Genomic DNA, 17,058 nt, shown 5'->3' on the forward strand with positions numbered 1-17,058 from the left:
CTTTGTCCTTTTTATTCCTTTTTTTTTTAATTTTTGCTGCTTCAACTAAAGTCTGCTCTCGGCAGAGAACCTGGAACTGTTCGTATCAGAGGCCACTGGAGACATAAGAGGTATTGCAGGACATTCTGCGGGGAGGAAAATAATCCAATCTGCCTGACAGAGTCCTCATGAGCATATTTTCCATCTATTGTGGGGAAACCATAACATTTCTTGTGGTTGCTGCAGTTTCTGTGTAGGAACCAGACAGGCAGAGGCTTTTATTTGAGCTCAAGTTACTGCAAGCCTTTTGTGATGAAGACTACTTTTAACGTTTGTTTTGAGATTCACATTGTTTTTGACAAAAACTGTAGTTCTATTTACCAGTACTGTATGTTTATATGTAATATATTTTATATAATTCACTGAGAAACTCATGATGAAGTAACAAAAAAAAGAAAAACATGTCATCCAGAAGAGTAATATTGGTTTTAACTGCACACAGGATTGTACAATAGAGTGAGAACAGAGAAGCTAAATTTATATTAACAATGGACGTTGGGTTAAGGGGTCTCTCTTAGTGATACAGATAATGATCACTTAACTGCAGTCTCCCTCCACTTTACAGAGCATTTTAGTATCTTTTAGTTCACTGTTTTGGTTGTGTGGCCCGTTATGTTGCTGTTATTGTTCTTACTGCTTTCAGCCAGCATGTCAGACAGATGTTTTCAGCCGAGAAGCCAATGTGTGCCACCTGCCCAGCAACAAACTCCAGACAAAGGATACAAGCAAACGAACAAGAAGTTTTAAGTTTACAAGAAAGTGTGATATTTCTCTTAGAAATTGGTGGTGATGAACAGAAATACTGCAAAGGGAAAATTTACATTTGTCAGGAACAGATTTCAGGAAAAGGCAACAGTTTGCTGAAATACCATTAAACAATGTACGAAATTGTTGTCTTTTCAGTTCCTCTGCTCTGCCCCTATTTGGCCAAGTTCTACCTAAATTAGGGAACATGGTGATGTTTAGGACGTTTTAAATTTTGACAAACTTTCCCCTATTGTATTCATCCAGCAAATATGACATTTCACATCAGATTAGCAATGTGCAGGAGATGGAGGGTCTGGCTCATTAGTGGCTGACAATGACATCCATCAACGATATAAAATATGTGACAGCCCTTTGATGTGCAAGTTAAAAGAAAGCTGGAGATAAAAAGCATGTCAAAAGAAATTGTTACATTAAAACAGAATATACAAGAAACACATGGATTTTATGTTCAAGCCTTTCAAACATCTGATAAACTGACAAATCTATTCACTGCCTCTATAACTCCCTCTCCTCCTGCCTTTGCCTTTCTGAGCTTCCATGGTATTATGGTGTATCAGTTTACAGAGTATTACATCACCAATGCAAACACTGTACCAATATTAATCCTCTTCTTCATGTATGACGTTGCATGCAGACAAACCGAGGCTTTGTGGCGCACTGATAAGACATTGTGCAGCCTCTAACTAGTTGGTTGACATACATGCTCTCCTGACCAATCCCTTCCATCTGAATGCCAACCAAGGCAGGATTAAACACACCACACTGCAGGCCTAACTGTGCCAAAGCCTGTTCAAAGTTGGCTCTTTTCTGACCCGTTTCAAGTTTTAAATCTTAGAAAAGGAACAATGAAAGACAACCATAGACACAAATATTTAATTAGTTTAAAAAAAATGCTTTCTTTTTAGGTTTTGTAACCATTTCTGGGATTAATATAAATACAATAGAAATAAAAATTCAATTTAACACTATCTACAATCAAATTGGTCTTGGGTCTCAGTTCTTCGGGGACTTTTAAATACATTTGAAATTTTAAAAAATTACATTCAGGGAGGTTAGGGCTTATAAATTAAGATCTCTTACAGTTTTATAAACCTGAAATAAATCGGCGACATATTGATAACATCATACCTGAATAAAAACACAATGTGATGGTCATATGTTGACCACTATAAATCCTTTACACACTAAAAACAGATAATCTTGCGTATTTACATGTGTTTCAAGTCCTCCAGTTCCAAAGGAAGGCAGCTTCATCTCTGATAGCTGCAGGACCAGGATCGAGGCATCACCACCTCCCAGAAACTATTCTGTTGATAAAGAGTAAAAGAATTAGTCTAAATATTCACACAGAGCTCCTTGTCCTCCTTCTAATAACATCATCTGTAATCCTTTTTAAACATTTTATCAGTATGATTTAATATCCATTTATTATCATGTAATAAGCTAATTTTACAAACAGCACTATTTTTAGACATCAGTTATCTGTGTTAAGCCATTGTGTGTGTGTGAATGATGCCCCTGGCTTTAGAGGATGCCGTCGCTGGGGACAGACAGAGATGCAGTAGTTCATAGCGGAGTAAGTATGCCAAGTACATCCGTGCCAATCTGTCAGGCAAATCCTTCACATCTACGACTGCATCAAACACTCAGTGTTGCACTTTTTTTTTTTTTTTTTCTGGTCTAAATACATGTCAGAGTTTTACGCACATCCGCTACTCAACACATGTTACACTATTACATGGACTTATATGTGTAATCTCGGTGTGTATCTCTAGAACAAGTTCATAGACATTAGAAGTGTCTACGCAAGTACACACACTCTGAGTGGTAGCAATAAATGCCTTGGGACGAGAACAGACGACGAAGCTGGGATAATGAAACGGGAAAGCGGCTAATGTCACTATTTGTCTCCAACAGTCACTCTTATTTGGTTTCTGACGTCTGTGTGACGTCCAACATCAAAATACTCGCGTAAAAGTCACGCCATGCCACTCACAGTAAGTGCAAGTTTATTTGTATAGCACCTTATCATAATCAGAGGTTATCCAGAGGGCTTTTTAAGGCACAAATAAAAAGATGTGACAATAAAATAAAAAACAAATGAAATAAATAAAAGTACAGGGTTTAAATCACAATTTACAGAATGACTAAAAGTGGCACAAAAACAGTAATTAAAAGCAGTAGAAAAAAGAAATGTCTTTAACTTAGTTTAAAAATGACTGCAGTTCAGACTTGTTTAAGTTCCATGGGGAGCTGATTTCAACACTGACTACTGCAGTTTTTAATGATGCCGGAAAGATGCCTTAGAGAAGTGAATCATTTTCAATATGCAACAATTCAAAGAACTGAACACACTTTAAAAAGTTTGTTGGCAGAATATCTAATTAGCAAGTAAAAGTTTCAAGATGCTGCACTATTTGTTAAATAATTTTCTTATTAAAGGCATAAATTGATAAAACATTCTCTTTAGAGAGGGTGATAAGGTCGTAATGTCTCTGCAGGGCTGAGTGGATACTAATACGCTATTTTTTTTATTTTTTATTATGCCTTCTTATATTATCTCATCTGATCGGCTGATGTTTTGTCATTTCTCCGTGGTGCTTTCTGTTTGCCAAAAATGATTTTAGTCTTAACAGGGGTATTGCATCAAAGACCCTGTGTGTTTTGGAAACAAGATGATTAAGATTGTCTATAGGCCCTTGTTTTTGAATTAGGAATCAGTTAAAGCTTTCAAAAATAGAGCACCACTACTCTCATTTACGTACCTTTTTTTGACAGCTTTGAATAAGTGGAGAAACTAATCATCAAATTATCAAGTTATAATTTAGAGTTCCCTTGTATTTCCAGCGGGAATACAAAGGCATTTCATGACAACCAAATCTAAAGTATAACCTTGAGTGTGAGTTGGGCCAGCTACTGTAATAGCTCAAAAGTATCAAATGAGACAAGTAGTTCTTTACCAATGTTGTCAGTAAGAATGTGTATATGAATATTTAAGTCACCACTTAAATTAAAAGATTCAAAATCAGTATAAATGATAGAATTTCAGAAAAGTAATTAATGAAAGATACGTTAATGAGTTATGATTTCATTAGCTCAGTCTCACTTTCAAAAGGATTTTAAGTTTATTCACCTACTGACCTACTTACCTTTTAAATGCATCTAAAATTGGGGTCAACGTACTGCTTAGTGATATCTTTGTAGTGCAGAGTACAACAAACAAACAGCTTGTTTTTTCATTTTAAATTCCACAATATGCCATCACTTTATCTATATAAAGGGCAGCTTTGGATGGGTATTTATTTTTCATTCATGATGGCTTCACCATCACTCCTGCAGCTTCTTGAGCCTTGACTCAATCAAGTGGTGAACTTGTTTATGCCTTCAAACACTATAATGAATCTCCCAGAAGCAGAATCTCACCGTATGGGCACACGTCTTCATATGATCCTCTGAAAAATGGGTCACTAATCACTCTCTCTGTCAGGTGGTATTGATTTTTTATCAGACAAATTCTTGCCTGTGTCCTGGATGTAGCCAAGAAAACCAAGGCTTAATAAAACCTGACAGAAAGCAGGTTTCTGACCCAGTTTTTGTGGTATAAAATAAAGTGTTGTGGGCATTCGGTCAAGCTTCTTGAAGGGCTGAATGATTGTGTGTAAGCCAACCAAGAAGCTGAGGAAGAAGTGCATGTTTCTCCAAAAAAAAAAAAAAAAAAGAGGTTATTTTCTGTGATTCATCTGAAGCAACACTTTATTGGGTCGAGGATGATAAATATCTTCGAGCAAAAACTAAATTATCCATATAAAGGAACAAATTTAACCAGTTGAGATTTTTGACCATCACATCAATCCTTTTAACATTTCTACTACCTGCAGAAAAAAACACAAGTGAAGTACGTACCCCCGTCCGCGGGCATTGTATCTGGGCGTACCACTCCTGGCCGTACAGACACACCTGGACGCCTTGGCCGAGGAAGAGGCACGTCCACATGATGACGTTGAACACAGGGCTCTGTCGCTTGTCATTCATGGTAAAGTTGAACACCACTAAGAGAGAATCACATAAGGGGATTATTACTGATGACTGTACATGTACAACAGTGATGCTTTATTGTGTAAAGCATGAGATAGCAGGAGGTTTACATCGGGACAGGAACAAACATTGGCAAGATGAAACATGAAAAACCAGTACATTCAGTTGACCATCACTGGGTGCCAGAGGACAAGGACACAATGCACAAGTGTAATTTCTAGGAGTCCCCTGAAAACACTCACCGCATGTATGTAAGAGTGAATAATTACAGATTTTAACTTTGAGGGCTTGAAGGCACTAAGATAAAAAAAAATTGTGCATTAACATTATTTTAACAAGCTACAGACAGGAAAATTCAGACACAGTGTTTTAACTTCAGCAGCGTTAATGATGTCTCTCTTTTTGAAAGGATTTAATGTTATGTTAAAGATTTTCTGAAGCTGGATCAGAGCAAAAGATCCCAATAATTGGTGTTTATGCAGCAGTTAAGATGATTCCCTGAATAATAAACATATTCCTCACCTCCAAAGATTGCAAAGAGGCAGAACATGACGGGATAGAAGAAGCCGAAGGCCATGGCCAAGGCATACTCATGGACCAAAGCAGAGACGATGAACACAGAAAGCATGGCAGCTGTTCGGAATTTCCTTTCAGACAGCTGAAGGGATCAGAGAGAGAACAGAGAGGGTTCGGGTCAAAGTTCAGGGATCAGGCTGGTTCAGTACGCACTGCATCATGTGACATGCTGCTGTAGAAATAAAGCCCAAATGAAACCCACTGGAATAGGACATAGGTTTTATTTATTATTATTTATCTAATTGTCATTGCTGTGTTGGCACTCTGCTCACCCAGAGGAAGTCTCTGTATCCGTAGTAATACAGCCAGTCATGAACCACTACATTCCAGGTACGATAATAGTTAGCAAAAGAGGTAGAGTTCCACCAGTCCTGAAAAACAAACAGAGGAAAATGTACCCAGTGTGTGTGAATAAAAATAAAAATGTAAAGAACGAATGACATCTGTTTTAAGGCCTGTATAACAAACAGCTGCAATTAAATCATAAATACTGGTATAATTCTATTTCTGTGCATTTATACTGGTGAGAGGCAAACTGGATTGATCCTTCTAAAAGCATCTGAGCATAGGGGAAAAATATGGCCTTAAGCTCGACCAGTTCAACTATTCGGAAGTCAGTCTTGAAGGGATGGTTCTGAACCTCTAGCGCCAATGGAAGAGGAGAAAGAATGACTTGGGTAGTATTTTGCTCATTCAATTGTTCGCCATTTAGAAAAATAAGCAAATGCCTCCCTTAGTGTAAATGCTCACCGTGTGTCACAATCAAATAGTGTGCCGTACACAGAACTAGACTGACAAAACACTATCTCAGAGAAAAACCTGGAGCAGATTGGAAACTGAAGGGAAACGTTGTAGTCACATTTGCATCACAAACAAATAAATATACAACAAAACAGCTTCAAAAAGACTTCTAACAGTGACTGTGAACCACACTATCTTCAGGCAGGTACTGCTGGACAATTTGTGAGGTTTTTTTTTCCCTGTTTTTGTTGAACCATAGTTTCTCTGTTGCACTTCTGTACTGTATCGCTTCTGCTGCTTCCCAAGCAACCTCAAGGTGACAACAAGATTAGACTGCTCCAATAAACAGTTACAGCATGCAGCAAATTATTACCGACTAATGTTTGTGTAGCGATTAAGGAAACAATTTACAGCATATTATCTTTCAGGTTTTTGCTTCGGCAATTCGTTTTTATTTTGGAGATATTTGACCCACATGTTTTTTTTTTTTAGCTAACCTAAGCAAATGGCCTCGCTGTTGTAGCTTCATACTGAATGCACAGAAATGAAAGTTCAGTCAACCTTCTTATCGTACTGTTCAAAAAAACAAACGAAAAACACAAAAGAAACTTTCCCAAACTATTTCTTTAAAAACACTGCATTTGTGCTCTAACTAGCTTAAGTCTATTTTAATGGCTAATTTGACATTTGCACAAGGGATAACAGTTAAAAATCAGCCTGAAGACTGAAAGCATTACGGTACACACACAAAAAGAGAATCATTCTATCCACTGAATTTTGGTTGACTTTTTGTTTGCACAGCATAGTACGTTTCATTTTCCCATGAGGTTTTGGGTATGTCACCGATTTAAAAAAAAAAAAAATCTCTGCTCCTGGGACCTTTTCGTGTCCTTTTGCATTTCAATTTTTTTTTACATCTAAATCCATCTGACAATATGAATTTAACATAACCCCCAGACTTATGGAGAAAGTCACACGAGAGCAAAATTTGTTGAAGTCTAAGTACAAAACAACTGAGGGAAGTAAGTATTTTCCGACACAAATTCTTGTCTAAGAGCAAAATATATTAACAGAATACAGTGATGGAAAAGTTAAACTGCTTGGGGACCACCAGGCCACTTTGCCGCAATTTCACTTGTCATTCATCAGATTTGTCCCACCTGGAGAAGTAAGCATTTTTTAAATGAATGCGGTCACAAGAGAGCGATGTGATGCCAAAGAAAATCATCAGTGCCTCACACCTTGTAGAACATCCTGTCAGCAAAACGCAGCAGCTCCCCAAAGAGGTTGAGCCAGCAGTGCAGGAAGGCGAAAAAACACAGTAAAAGGATCATTGTTCCTGAAACAGAGAGAGAGAGAGGGGGGGAAATTATGAAGAACACTTTTAATTTTGGCATTGCCCCCAGCTCCCTCAGAAGAATTGAAACATTACAACGATGCTCTAATATCAGCACTTAGTCAAAAAGCTCTTCACTTAAAGAGAGTAATAAACATGAAAGTCTTTGATTACCTGTGTCTGATAGCATCTTTAAACTTATCACAGATTTAAAAACCCCAGAGACTGCTTCCCCCCATTTAACTGAAAGTAATACATTAACCAGTCATACATATGAGAAGTAACAGATGTTATAAGCAGAAGTGATGTGAGCAAAGTTAGATAACACGACTTCCTTCCATCATTGCCAGTAGGTCACTGATAATATAAAGTACCTGGTAATATAGAGTGGAACACAGCCAGGACCATTGTTCGTTTACTAAAGGGCTGGTTGGTGTCAGGTCTGAAGGCGGGCACGCAAAGACGGACCAGGATAAAGTAGCCGTAAAACAGGCATCCCAAAATCTACAAATTGAGCATGAAAATATGAAAAAAAAGAATTACAAGGACATAAAAAAAAGAAAAAAAAAGGAAGAAATAAAATGGAGAACAAATTTGTGAAAATAGATTAAAGCTGTAAAGCCTCTGTAGTTCAAGATTGGTCTATTTTATCATACAATACACAAGTGCAATTTCATCTTTTCTAGGTCAGCAGCCTCACAAAGGCTTTCTTTGTAGACTGTATTACATATTCCAACCAATCTTAAAATGAAAGGCTTAAATTGTAAGCAGAGTTTAATCTTACCATACCAAGAGTAACACCAACGTACTTCCATCGTATGTGGCTATTTCTGTATAGAAAAGAAAGCATGTCACAATTATTAATGGTGTGCAATTATCCATCATGGGAGCCCAATTCTTAAGGTATGTTTTCTGATGTCATGTGGCCTGCATTTGTCTGTAGTTTTTTGGCTCTACCGCATCTCCCATAAGATGAACTCAAACACGATCGCCATATCTTCCATTTAAATAAATGTTTAATTTGTTGAGCTAAATTCAGAGCGATTTAAAAATTGTTATGAATACAAAATGCTACCAGATTGTTTTGATTTAAAGCAGTTTGTGGCACAAGATTAACCCGACACCCAGTTTGTCCAATAACATGTGTTCAAAGCATTATAAAAAAAAAAAAAGAGCAGGAGGATCCAGGAAAAAGGATGATATGTCTTACCGAGGGTACGACTCCCTGTAAATGAGTGTTGGACAAAAGAGGAAGTACAGATAGCTGGACAATGTTGGGAATCTGTGACTTTCTCCTGAAAAGACAAAGATAATTCAGTAAGTACGACGATCACATTATTAAGTCCAGTTTTGAGTCCCACAAAAAGTTTTTTGTCACACGTTACTTGAATAATTTTAAAGAAAGTTTGATTCAAAAAAGCTAAGATCTGTGGTTCACACTTCTGCTTTTCATTTCATTACTTTCATTTTATTCTGAGTCATAATATCAGCCATTTAAATGTCCCATTTGTGAACTCTTTAGTTTTGCTGTGCCTTAATGCAGTAACCTGCTAAGAAATGGCTTTGAGTAAAATTAAATGACGTTCATCACAAAATCGTTAAGTCATTAAACCAAATTGTCTGTCTTATAGAGTCTCCAATTACTTTTCCTGAAGTGTTTTCTGTACTTCATCCTGGCTAATACTGATGACACTTAAACCTTGTAAAACAGCATTGTTCCGCAAAAACTGCGTTTAATAGACATTCTGTGTTAAACACTCGTCTCGTTTTCAATTTCATCTTCAACCACGGACATGGCAGACTGAGGTGTCTTCTATAAAGCTACTTCACGTCAGTTTTACTATTTTCTTCAGGAATTTTTATTTGTGGTTTAGTATTATTTTGCAGTCACAAGTCTCACCTCCATGTTTCTTAACTTTATCTCCCACTAAAAGACTTACAAAAGTGTCTCACGGGGCCACACTTACTCAGAGTTATTTACTATGTGTGGATGTATTCATTGTTAATTTTAACTTCAGCATGAATCATTAGATAAGTAACCTGCCGAGTGCTCTTTTTTCATTCTCTGGGAGTGTCACTGTGAGTAATGATAGCACCTTGGGAGTAAATACACCTGACGTCAATATAATACGGTACAGTACCTTTCTTTGGTGCAGTCTTCATAATAAGAGGAGCCATTTCTCTGAGGAAAGAGTAGGTCTTCATTTGGAATCGAATCTGAGGAAATTGAATATGATTATTATGTGAAGTGAGACAGTCTATCAGTATTTTTCTACTTTATCTGTTCTGCATGAACTGACAAGGCGTCAGACATAACAAATCAGATCTTTATGGCCTAAACCTGCTATTTCTGTGTCATAATTTCTTTCTATGCTAATTAACCAGGAGGGGAACAAAAGGGGAACCGTAAAGCATGGCAGTGCAGACAGCAGCACAGTTGGAGATCCAGTTTATTGTAACTTGTCATAAGCAGCAGTTCAGACATGATGGGTCATCAATCTGCATAAAGCAGAGAACCACTTACTCCTTTTGGACAAGTTAATCAATTTACCACACTTATTTATGCATCAAATTCAGTGTAAGACTGCTCGTTTAAATTACAAACAATTATTCGGACCTGGGTCAAATGAGGATCAGAACTAGGTTTCCCAAAAGCATCTGAGCACCGGGATTATCTCAGTCCATCAAACGGAGCTAAAATGATCTGAGTATTAAGATGGCTTTTGGAGACCGGGGCCGGTGTAATAAAGAGGATGAGGAGGTATTACAGTATGTGTCTGTGATGTTCAAACGGTGGCTCAACTCAGATCTGCTTGCTGTCCCTTTTGGTGACTTTCCAGTTGGAAGGTTTCCATTTCTGGCCAGCTAGTCTTCCTCATCGCAATGTTCCAGCTGATGGCAATGAATGGCTGCTTTTATAATTTGGATTACCGGCGAATATAATTTCATGCACAGCACAGGGTGTTTCTAGCCCAGGTCATTACTAATAAAAAATTGTTTTGCTTAGTTTAATTCTGAAGGACTTTTTATGCAAAGCAGCAGTTTGCTTTGTAACAATAAATAAGATAAACCATCCTCCCGGGGAGATTCAATGCTATTTGAACTTTAAACAAACTTAAAACCTATAAATAGCCCGATAGCCTCAATTTCCTACCAAAGGGCTAACTGAAAAAAAAAAAAAAAAAAAAAGATACTTGCTGCTCATGTGCGATCAAACAAGTATTACCTTCCCACCCAACAACAGAATTTATTTCTGACATACAAACACACGTACCTGCTCCAGTATCACAATGAAGCGTGAGGCAGGTGGCAGCTGATGGTGTACAACCACGTAGATCGGGAAGAGTCCCAGAACGCAGGCCTGTATGGCAGATAGGATCAATCCTGTCCCCAGAGAGAGACCCCATTTGGAGGGGGACTTGTGGTACAAAGAGCCCCAGAACATTAGGATGTAGTAGGGAACGAGCAGGGCGTAAACAAACATAATGACCCAGGCCCAGGTGACGGTCCCCAGCTTCCCAAAGGCGAAGAACAGCAGGTCGAACTCCAAGACCAACCTGAGATTGCATAGAAAAATCCAACAATTACAAATTATAATCATTATGTAAAAGACAATGGGTAAATACTTTTTTATTAAGAATACTTTAAGAAGCTTTTTAAAATCTAAAATTTAAATTAAGGACACTGTCTGGCACTGTGATCTGTTCAGGGTTTTGAATAGCCATTTGAATGAAATTAGAGCATAGCTGAGTTTAATTCATGGCAGGAATAGTTAAGTGCATTGAATATTTTTCATAATACTTTATCTTATTTCAAAAAGACCCCTCTGTTGATAATAATAGAAGATTTAAAAAACTCACTCATTGGAGCATGTCGAAGCATTTTATTAATTCAAAACCGCTACATTATTATTTAGTTCATCAATTTACCCAATCTTAACTGAGGGTGAATGTATAAAATGATTGGCACACAGTGAAGTGGCCCACTGGCACTCGTTCAAATGAGGAATATTTACAATCGCAAACAACCAAATCATTGCTGAGCTGCCCAAAGCAACAGCAGAAACACTCAGAGGGATTGATTGCACAATCTTTCTGCAGCCAGATGAGCAGAGAGGCAGGGAGGGAGAGATGCAACGAGGATGAGTAGAAGATAAGAAGAAGACGTTTTCAAAGACTTTTCTTTTAGCTTTATTTCAGGCTTATAGAGTTTAATGCTTCTCATACATATATACACATCTCCAGACATCAACACATGCGCACAGACCTGCCCTGGTCGATGTAGTCAACAGCCAGCGTGCTCAAACCGAAGATGAGGAATACAGCTAAGAACATGTGGTAGATGGTCCTGATGTGGCTGATCTCAAACAGTTCGCTGATCAAAGAAGACGAAACACAGAAAAAAATAAAGAGATAACAAAGTCATTAAAAGGGCTCTGCAATGTATTCATGAGCATTCATGTGTGTACATGTTTACCGAGCTACACTAAACACCAACATGCCTGTGGCTCCATCTGAATGATCTATATTGTGTAGTGCATTGTACTGGATCCTACATACCATGCATATGCATATTTTTAACTTCCCCTAATCAGAAGGGTATATGAGGTTGTTTGTCATTTCTTTATATACAAATCATCATATAACATCATAAACAAGTTATCATATACTAAAAAGTTTAAATATTATTTTTGGACAAATATATTTTGTAATAACCAAAGTAGGCCAAGGTAGGTAAAAAATATTTAGGTGTGGTATGTCAAACTTGTTTAGTTTGGTGGATAACAAAGACATTTTAAGGCAAAAATGCCAAATTTCTGCAGCTTTAATTTATCTCATTGTAAACTAAATATATTTGGATTTTATACTGTTGTTCAGACAAACCAAGATATCTTGGGCTTTATAATAGTATGAGGAGTGTTTCTCACTATTTTCAGACATTTGGTAGATCAGTCGATTAGTGTGGCTGACACTGGTATGCACTTTGTCTTGTTTTTGCTCTAAAAACAGGAAATAGCCTGCCAGTCCTTTATACTCACTCCAACAGTGATGCCCTGTCCTGAAACACTTTGCCATCGTCCATTCTCTGAAATCTAACATAAACCACACAAAGATTGAAGACACACATTTTACTGCAGCGAATGAGAAAATATATATTTCTACCAGACCAACACAAAATAAATTGTGAGCTAATAAAATTTATCTCCCGCTCACCTGGACGAGGGTTTATTTGTTGTCTGTCCATTAACTGGCGGCTGGTTGTTAGTGTGCGGTTGGACGGACTCAGTCAGAGCACCGTCTAGGATTTCACTGAGCTGATCCTGGACCTGCTTCAGGACTTTCGTCTTTACCTTCTACATGAGGAGGAGGAGGAGGAGAATTTTTTTTATTTTTTATTTTCTTAATTTATAGAGTACCCTGGAATGTCTTTGTGCATGTTTATATACTGTCTGTACTGTATATGTTAATAATGTGGGAATGTATGTCACTGTTTTCACTTAATTTTATTGCCTTATTTCTGTCTTTTGTAAAGCACTTTGTTATGATTATTCTCTATCAAATGAGGCAATTAAATTACCTGTGAATATTTTTTCCACTGCTTCAGATCCTCTTCCTGCACATTATCATGGTTCCCAGCTACAGAGAGAGGAAGGAAGATATGTTACCAAACCATACAATATACAAAATATTGCACATCTCATAGCTGAAACTGGCAGATATCCAAAATCAGGAAGGTGAATTAGGACGACAATGAAAATTCAATACAGCAGTAAGAAAAACTTGACTTTTGGTTTGAATAACACCAAGAATTACAGTCTCCAAACTTACAATACTAAACAGTATGTGGCTTAATCTTTTACATACAGAAGATTTTAAAATGATGTTATTTTTCTTTTATCACAAACACGACACAATATGCAGTTACTTCCACAAGACCCAGTTGAAAACAATCCTTTTTCCCATACCATGGCTGGTATCTGATTGACGAGCCTTGATGTTGCGATGACAAACTCCGTTAGTTGGCTCTGCAGTCGTCATTGTTCCCACTGGAACGGGCAACAAGTATTAGAACTGACAACTGGGGCTCACATGGATGATCCTGCACATCGAAGTGGCAGGTTAGTCTCACACACACTGTTGCCTCCCTCAGGATAAATGATGGAAACTGAAAAACTTGCCAATAGTAATGCATGTGACATTGTATGGAAGCCTGTTGGAGAGGGTGATTAATGCTTGTGTTTGCTAGATTTAGCTTTAAATATTAAATCATTTTGGATCCACACATGATTAGGGTCCTGCTTGAATCTAAGGTAAAATAGTCCCTTACTGCAGAGGCATGTGAGTGCACTGCTTTCCATGGATCTAAACACCCCAATGAATGATATTACATCAGGTGTTTACCCCTCTAAAAGTGCTGTGACATCACTAGACAGTGGTGCAACACACCTGTATTGCTTCAACCCAAAGGGGAAAGTTCAGCAACAGTCTCTAATCACCTCGTGATTCATGTTGTATCTTTTGCTAAAGTTTGATAACGTAGAGAGAATCGTTAACCCTAAATAGGTCAGGGGTTTTTGAACGAGAGTTACCTGCAGTGGTTTTCCATAACAAGAGTGTTCCTACAGTCATTGCAGTTCAAGCTAAACAATATAAACAAATGATAAGAGTACCTGTCCCGAGTGGAGCTTTACGCTTTATAGATAAGATACACAGGAGACCGATGGAGAGGTTGTGTTAAACAGACTTCCAGGGAGCAGTAATAGACACTGAGTGACCTCATTTTCTAAAACATGCTATTTTCCATACTCTTCAGGAGAAATGTCAATACAGCCGATAAACTTTGCACAGATATAGAGATTATAAATAGGCTGCAGATGATTAAATGTCTGAGACAGATGAAGAAAAACACGTTTGCGAGTAGATGACCCTCGAGCAACAATCTTTTACAGAGTATTGTTTAAGGTGAACGATCATTTGGTAATGTTTATAAAACCATGGTATATGAAACCATTGATGTGTAGTTGTTTTTTGTTTAATAGAAATTATAGCGGATCGTGTCATTTTAAGAGCAGCTGGTAATAATTCCAACAAGTTGCCTTTTCAAAAATATTCTTGCATTATTACTGAATTAGTCTTATTTCAATAAAACATCATCCACAGGCTTCTGGAGAGCTGTTCAATTTTTTTTGATTAGGATCCATGACCTACTTTCATCAACACTAGACAGCCAGAAAATCCAGACTTGGGCAGAAAAGGACACGTCTGTGGTGTGTAACATTATTGGTTTGATAGTTTCAGGAACCCCTTTGAACTCAGTTCTATTATCTAGTTTACATGTACAGTATGATGCAACATTTTAGGGAAAGCTGTGGCATTGGTTGTTTATTTAATCAATGATCCTTTTAATCTGTGACGTACAACGTGGTTGTTATTTTTGTAGATATTGAGGGAAATTTAAATATAAAACAATTTGTAGTTTTTAGGATATTAGACTGATCATTTTTTTCAAAAGTTCTTTCCTAATCCCAGTTTCTGTAATAAGTGAAAATGTAGATGGATGATCAGAAAAAAATAAAAACACACTGTATGCTCTAGTATAAGTATGTATTTTTTTTTTTTTCAAGAAGACCAGAAAAAGGACAATTGAAATGGTACATTTGCACCGAAATTATATCCGAATAGTTACATTTGATGTTGTCAATGAGCCTTTCTGCCGTCTTGAGCTAAATCAATAAATGTCTTTGTTGTAAGTCTGAACAAAATAAGCATTTCAGTCCATGTTATACATTTTTGTGTGGTTTTGTTTTGTATTTGTTTGCTCAGTGGTTTATAGTCTATTAAAGAAATGTCTGTGAGGTCAAAATTAAAATCAATGTAAACTGATTAAATTCCAACTTGCTTTCAGTGAATTGTTCAGACAAGGATTTTAAAAATTGGTCATAATCTTGAACATGAATCCCAAATTTCAAAATTATTGGTTCCCGCCTGCACAGACGTTTAAAATAGAACAGACATCCATCAGAGACATTTGTCATTGCATTACATTTGTACTCACAGTCTTTTAGCCTCAGGCTCCGTCAGCGGTCCACAGGATGAGGCACTGTTGGTCAACGACTCGCACTGAGACAAGAGTTGGTGGAGTATGTTTCAGTAAGTCTATGTCCCAGTTGTTATAATCCATGCTTTGTCCTTTCCTCAGCTGAAACTTTGTACTTTGCCCTTTTGGCTCCTGGCCCTGTGCTAGCTAGATTCCTCACTGCCCAACCCATCTTCACATCCTCTGCTGGATGGAGTTTGTCCTGAATTCGTACATATTCAGGGAGATAGATTGTTATTGCAAAATGTATTCATATAGTTTATTTTGCTGGTATGCACTCTTAGCTGAAGATATTTTCATATTTGTAGCAAGTTATTTCGAGGTCAGTCATCTCGGTCAAAGGTTTTCTACAAGTCAGAGTAAAGATGAAAACAAAAAAAATCTAACTGCTTTAACTAAACATCTTAAAACATTCATTTGTAAAGTTTTTTCTGAAAAGATCCACTTCAAATGTGTTTTGTTTTTAGTCACAGAATCATCTATAATATGTGCAAAGTTAGAAACTAAAGGGCTGTTTTCAAATGAATGTGCTTTCGGGGAAACTTTTCACTGAGCTGACCTTGAATCGGAGTTCAGTTAGCTTTTCACTGAAGTACAGCAAGAGGAGTTACCTTCAGATATTAATGTTTCGGACTAAGCAATATTTGGATATTTATAGTATCTAGAATTTTTAATAAGAGAGAAGTAAAGTGTCATTTTCAGAACTACTTACCAGGTACGTTGAACTTTGTTGTGGAAAAAAACATTACAAAACAAGTTATTAATCATAGCAGAGTACTTCATATGTCTCAAACCATGTCCAGAGAAGATTGGTAAAGGTGATTTTCTGATGGAAAATGCACAATAAATCATTGCTTATTCTATGCTTAGATAAATAACACACAGTGTTGACGCACTATGCTGCGTAACATCCAGACACGGGAAATTTGGTAAATAAAAAATGTTTGTTTTAGCAGCACATCCGAAATGAACAGAAAACTCAGAAAATGTTGTTTTGTGTCCCAGTTTCCTTTAAGTTAGCTCAGTTGCTACAACACATAAAGTGTGGGATAATATACGTGTTGTATCTCAGTTCTTTTATTCAGGGAACAGAAATCATAGTCATAACAATTTGTTTTCATTTTCCAAATATTTAACTTCAAAAACATTTCAATTTTAGAAGACATAGTTCCATAAAATTAAACCATGTACAAAAATATTTTTTGATGATGATACATTTTTTACTATAGCAAATAGTAAAGGACAATGTTTCATAAGAGTCAAGGTAACATGATGAAGTTTAATGTTGCTGTTGATTTGTTTTGTTCAGAGCTGACATGTAGCAGTTTGTAAAGTGGCTTTCACTGTCCTGGATCTTAAGTTAGTGACAATATGCTATTTGGATATATTTTACCCTCTTAAAATCTGTTTAATATGCCTTTAAAATGGTACTGCAGTAGAAAGGTAATGACAAGGCAGTGTAATAA

General features: G+C 37.0%; 1 protein-coding gene across 3 annotated transcripts; it reads right to left on the reverse strand.

Moving 5' to 3' along the window:
- Positions 1-1,665: 1,665 nt before the first annotated feature.
- On the reverse strand, positions 1,666-15,777 carry soat2 (sterol O-acyltransferase 2). Of its 3 annotated transcripts, none has more exons than XM_069690944.1 (16): positions 15,551-15,777; positions 13,461-13,541; positions 13,073-13,131; positions 12,709-12,848; positions 12,534-12,587; positions 11,762-11,869; positions 10,770-11,052; positions 9,637-9,712; positions 8,706-8,790; positions 8,280-8,325; positions 7,870-7,999; positions 7,401-7,498; positions 5,691-5,789; positions 5,365-5,500; positions 4,711-4,856; positions 1,666-2,114 (listed from the first exon to the last, which is right to left on the reverse strand). In XM_069690944.1, exons 2-16 carry the CDS (start codon positions 13,531-13,533, stop codon positions 2,058-2,060), a joined length of 1,590 nt encoding a protein of 529 aa, XP_069547045.1. In that variant the 5' UTR covers positions 13,534-13,541; positions 15,551-15,777; the 3' UTR covers positions 1,666-2,057. The 3 variants fall into 3 exon arrangements, with proteins under 3 accessions (XP_069547045.1, XP_069547043.1, XP_069547044.1); XM_069690942.1 differs by having other exon boundaries at positions 13,461-13,594; XM_069690943.1 differs by having other exon boundaries at positions 13,461-13,640.
- Positions 15,778-17,058: the final 1,281 nt, after the last annotated feature.

The sequence above is a fragment of the Brachyistius frenatus genome, unplaced genomic scaffold, assembly GCF_029030835.1.
Source record: "Brachyistius frenatus isolate BFR_SWC_R1_liver_20210118 unplaced genomic scaffold, ASM2903083v1 Contig_10, whole genome shotgun sequence".
Taxonomy (NCBI): Eukaryota; Metazoa; Chordata; class Actinopteri; family Embiotocidae; genus Brachyistius; species Brachyistius frenatus.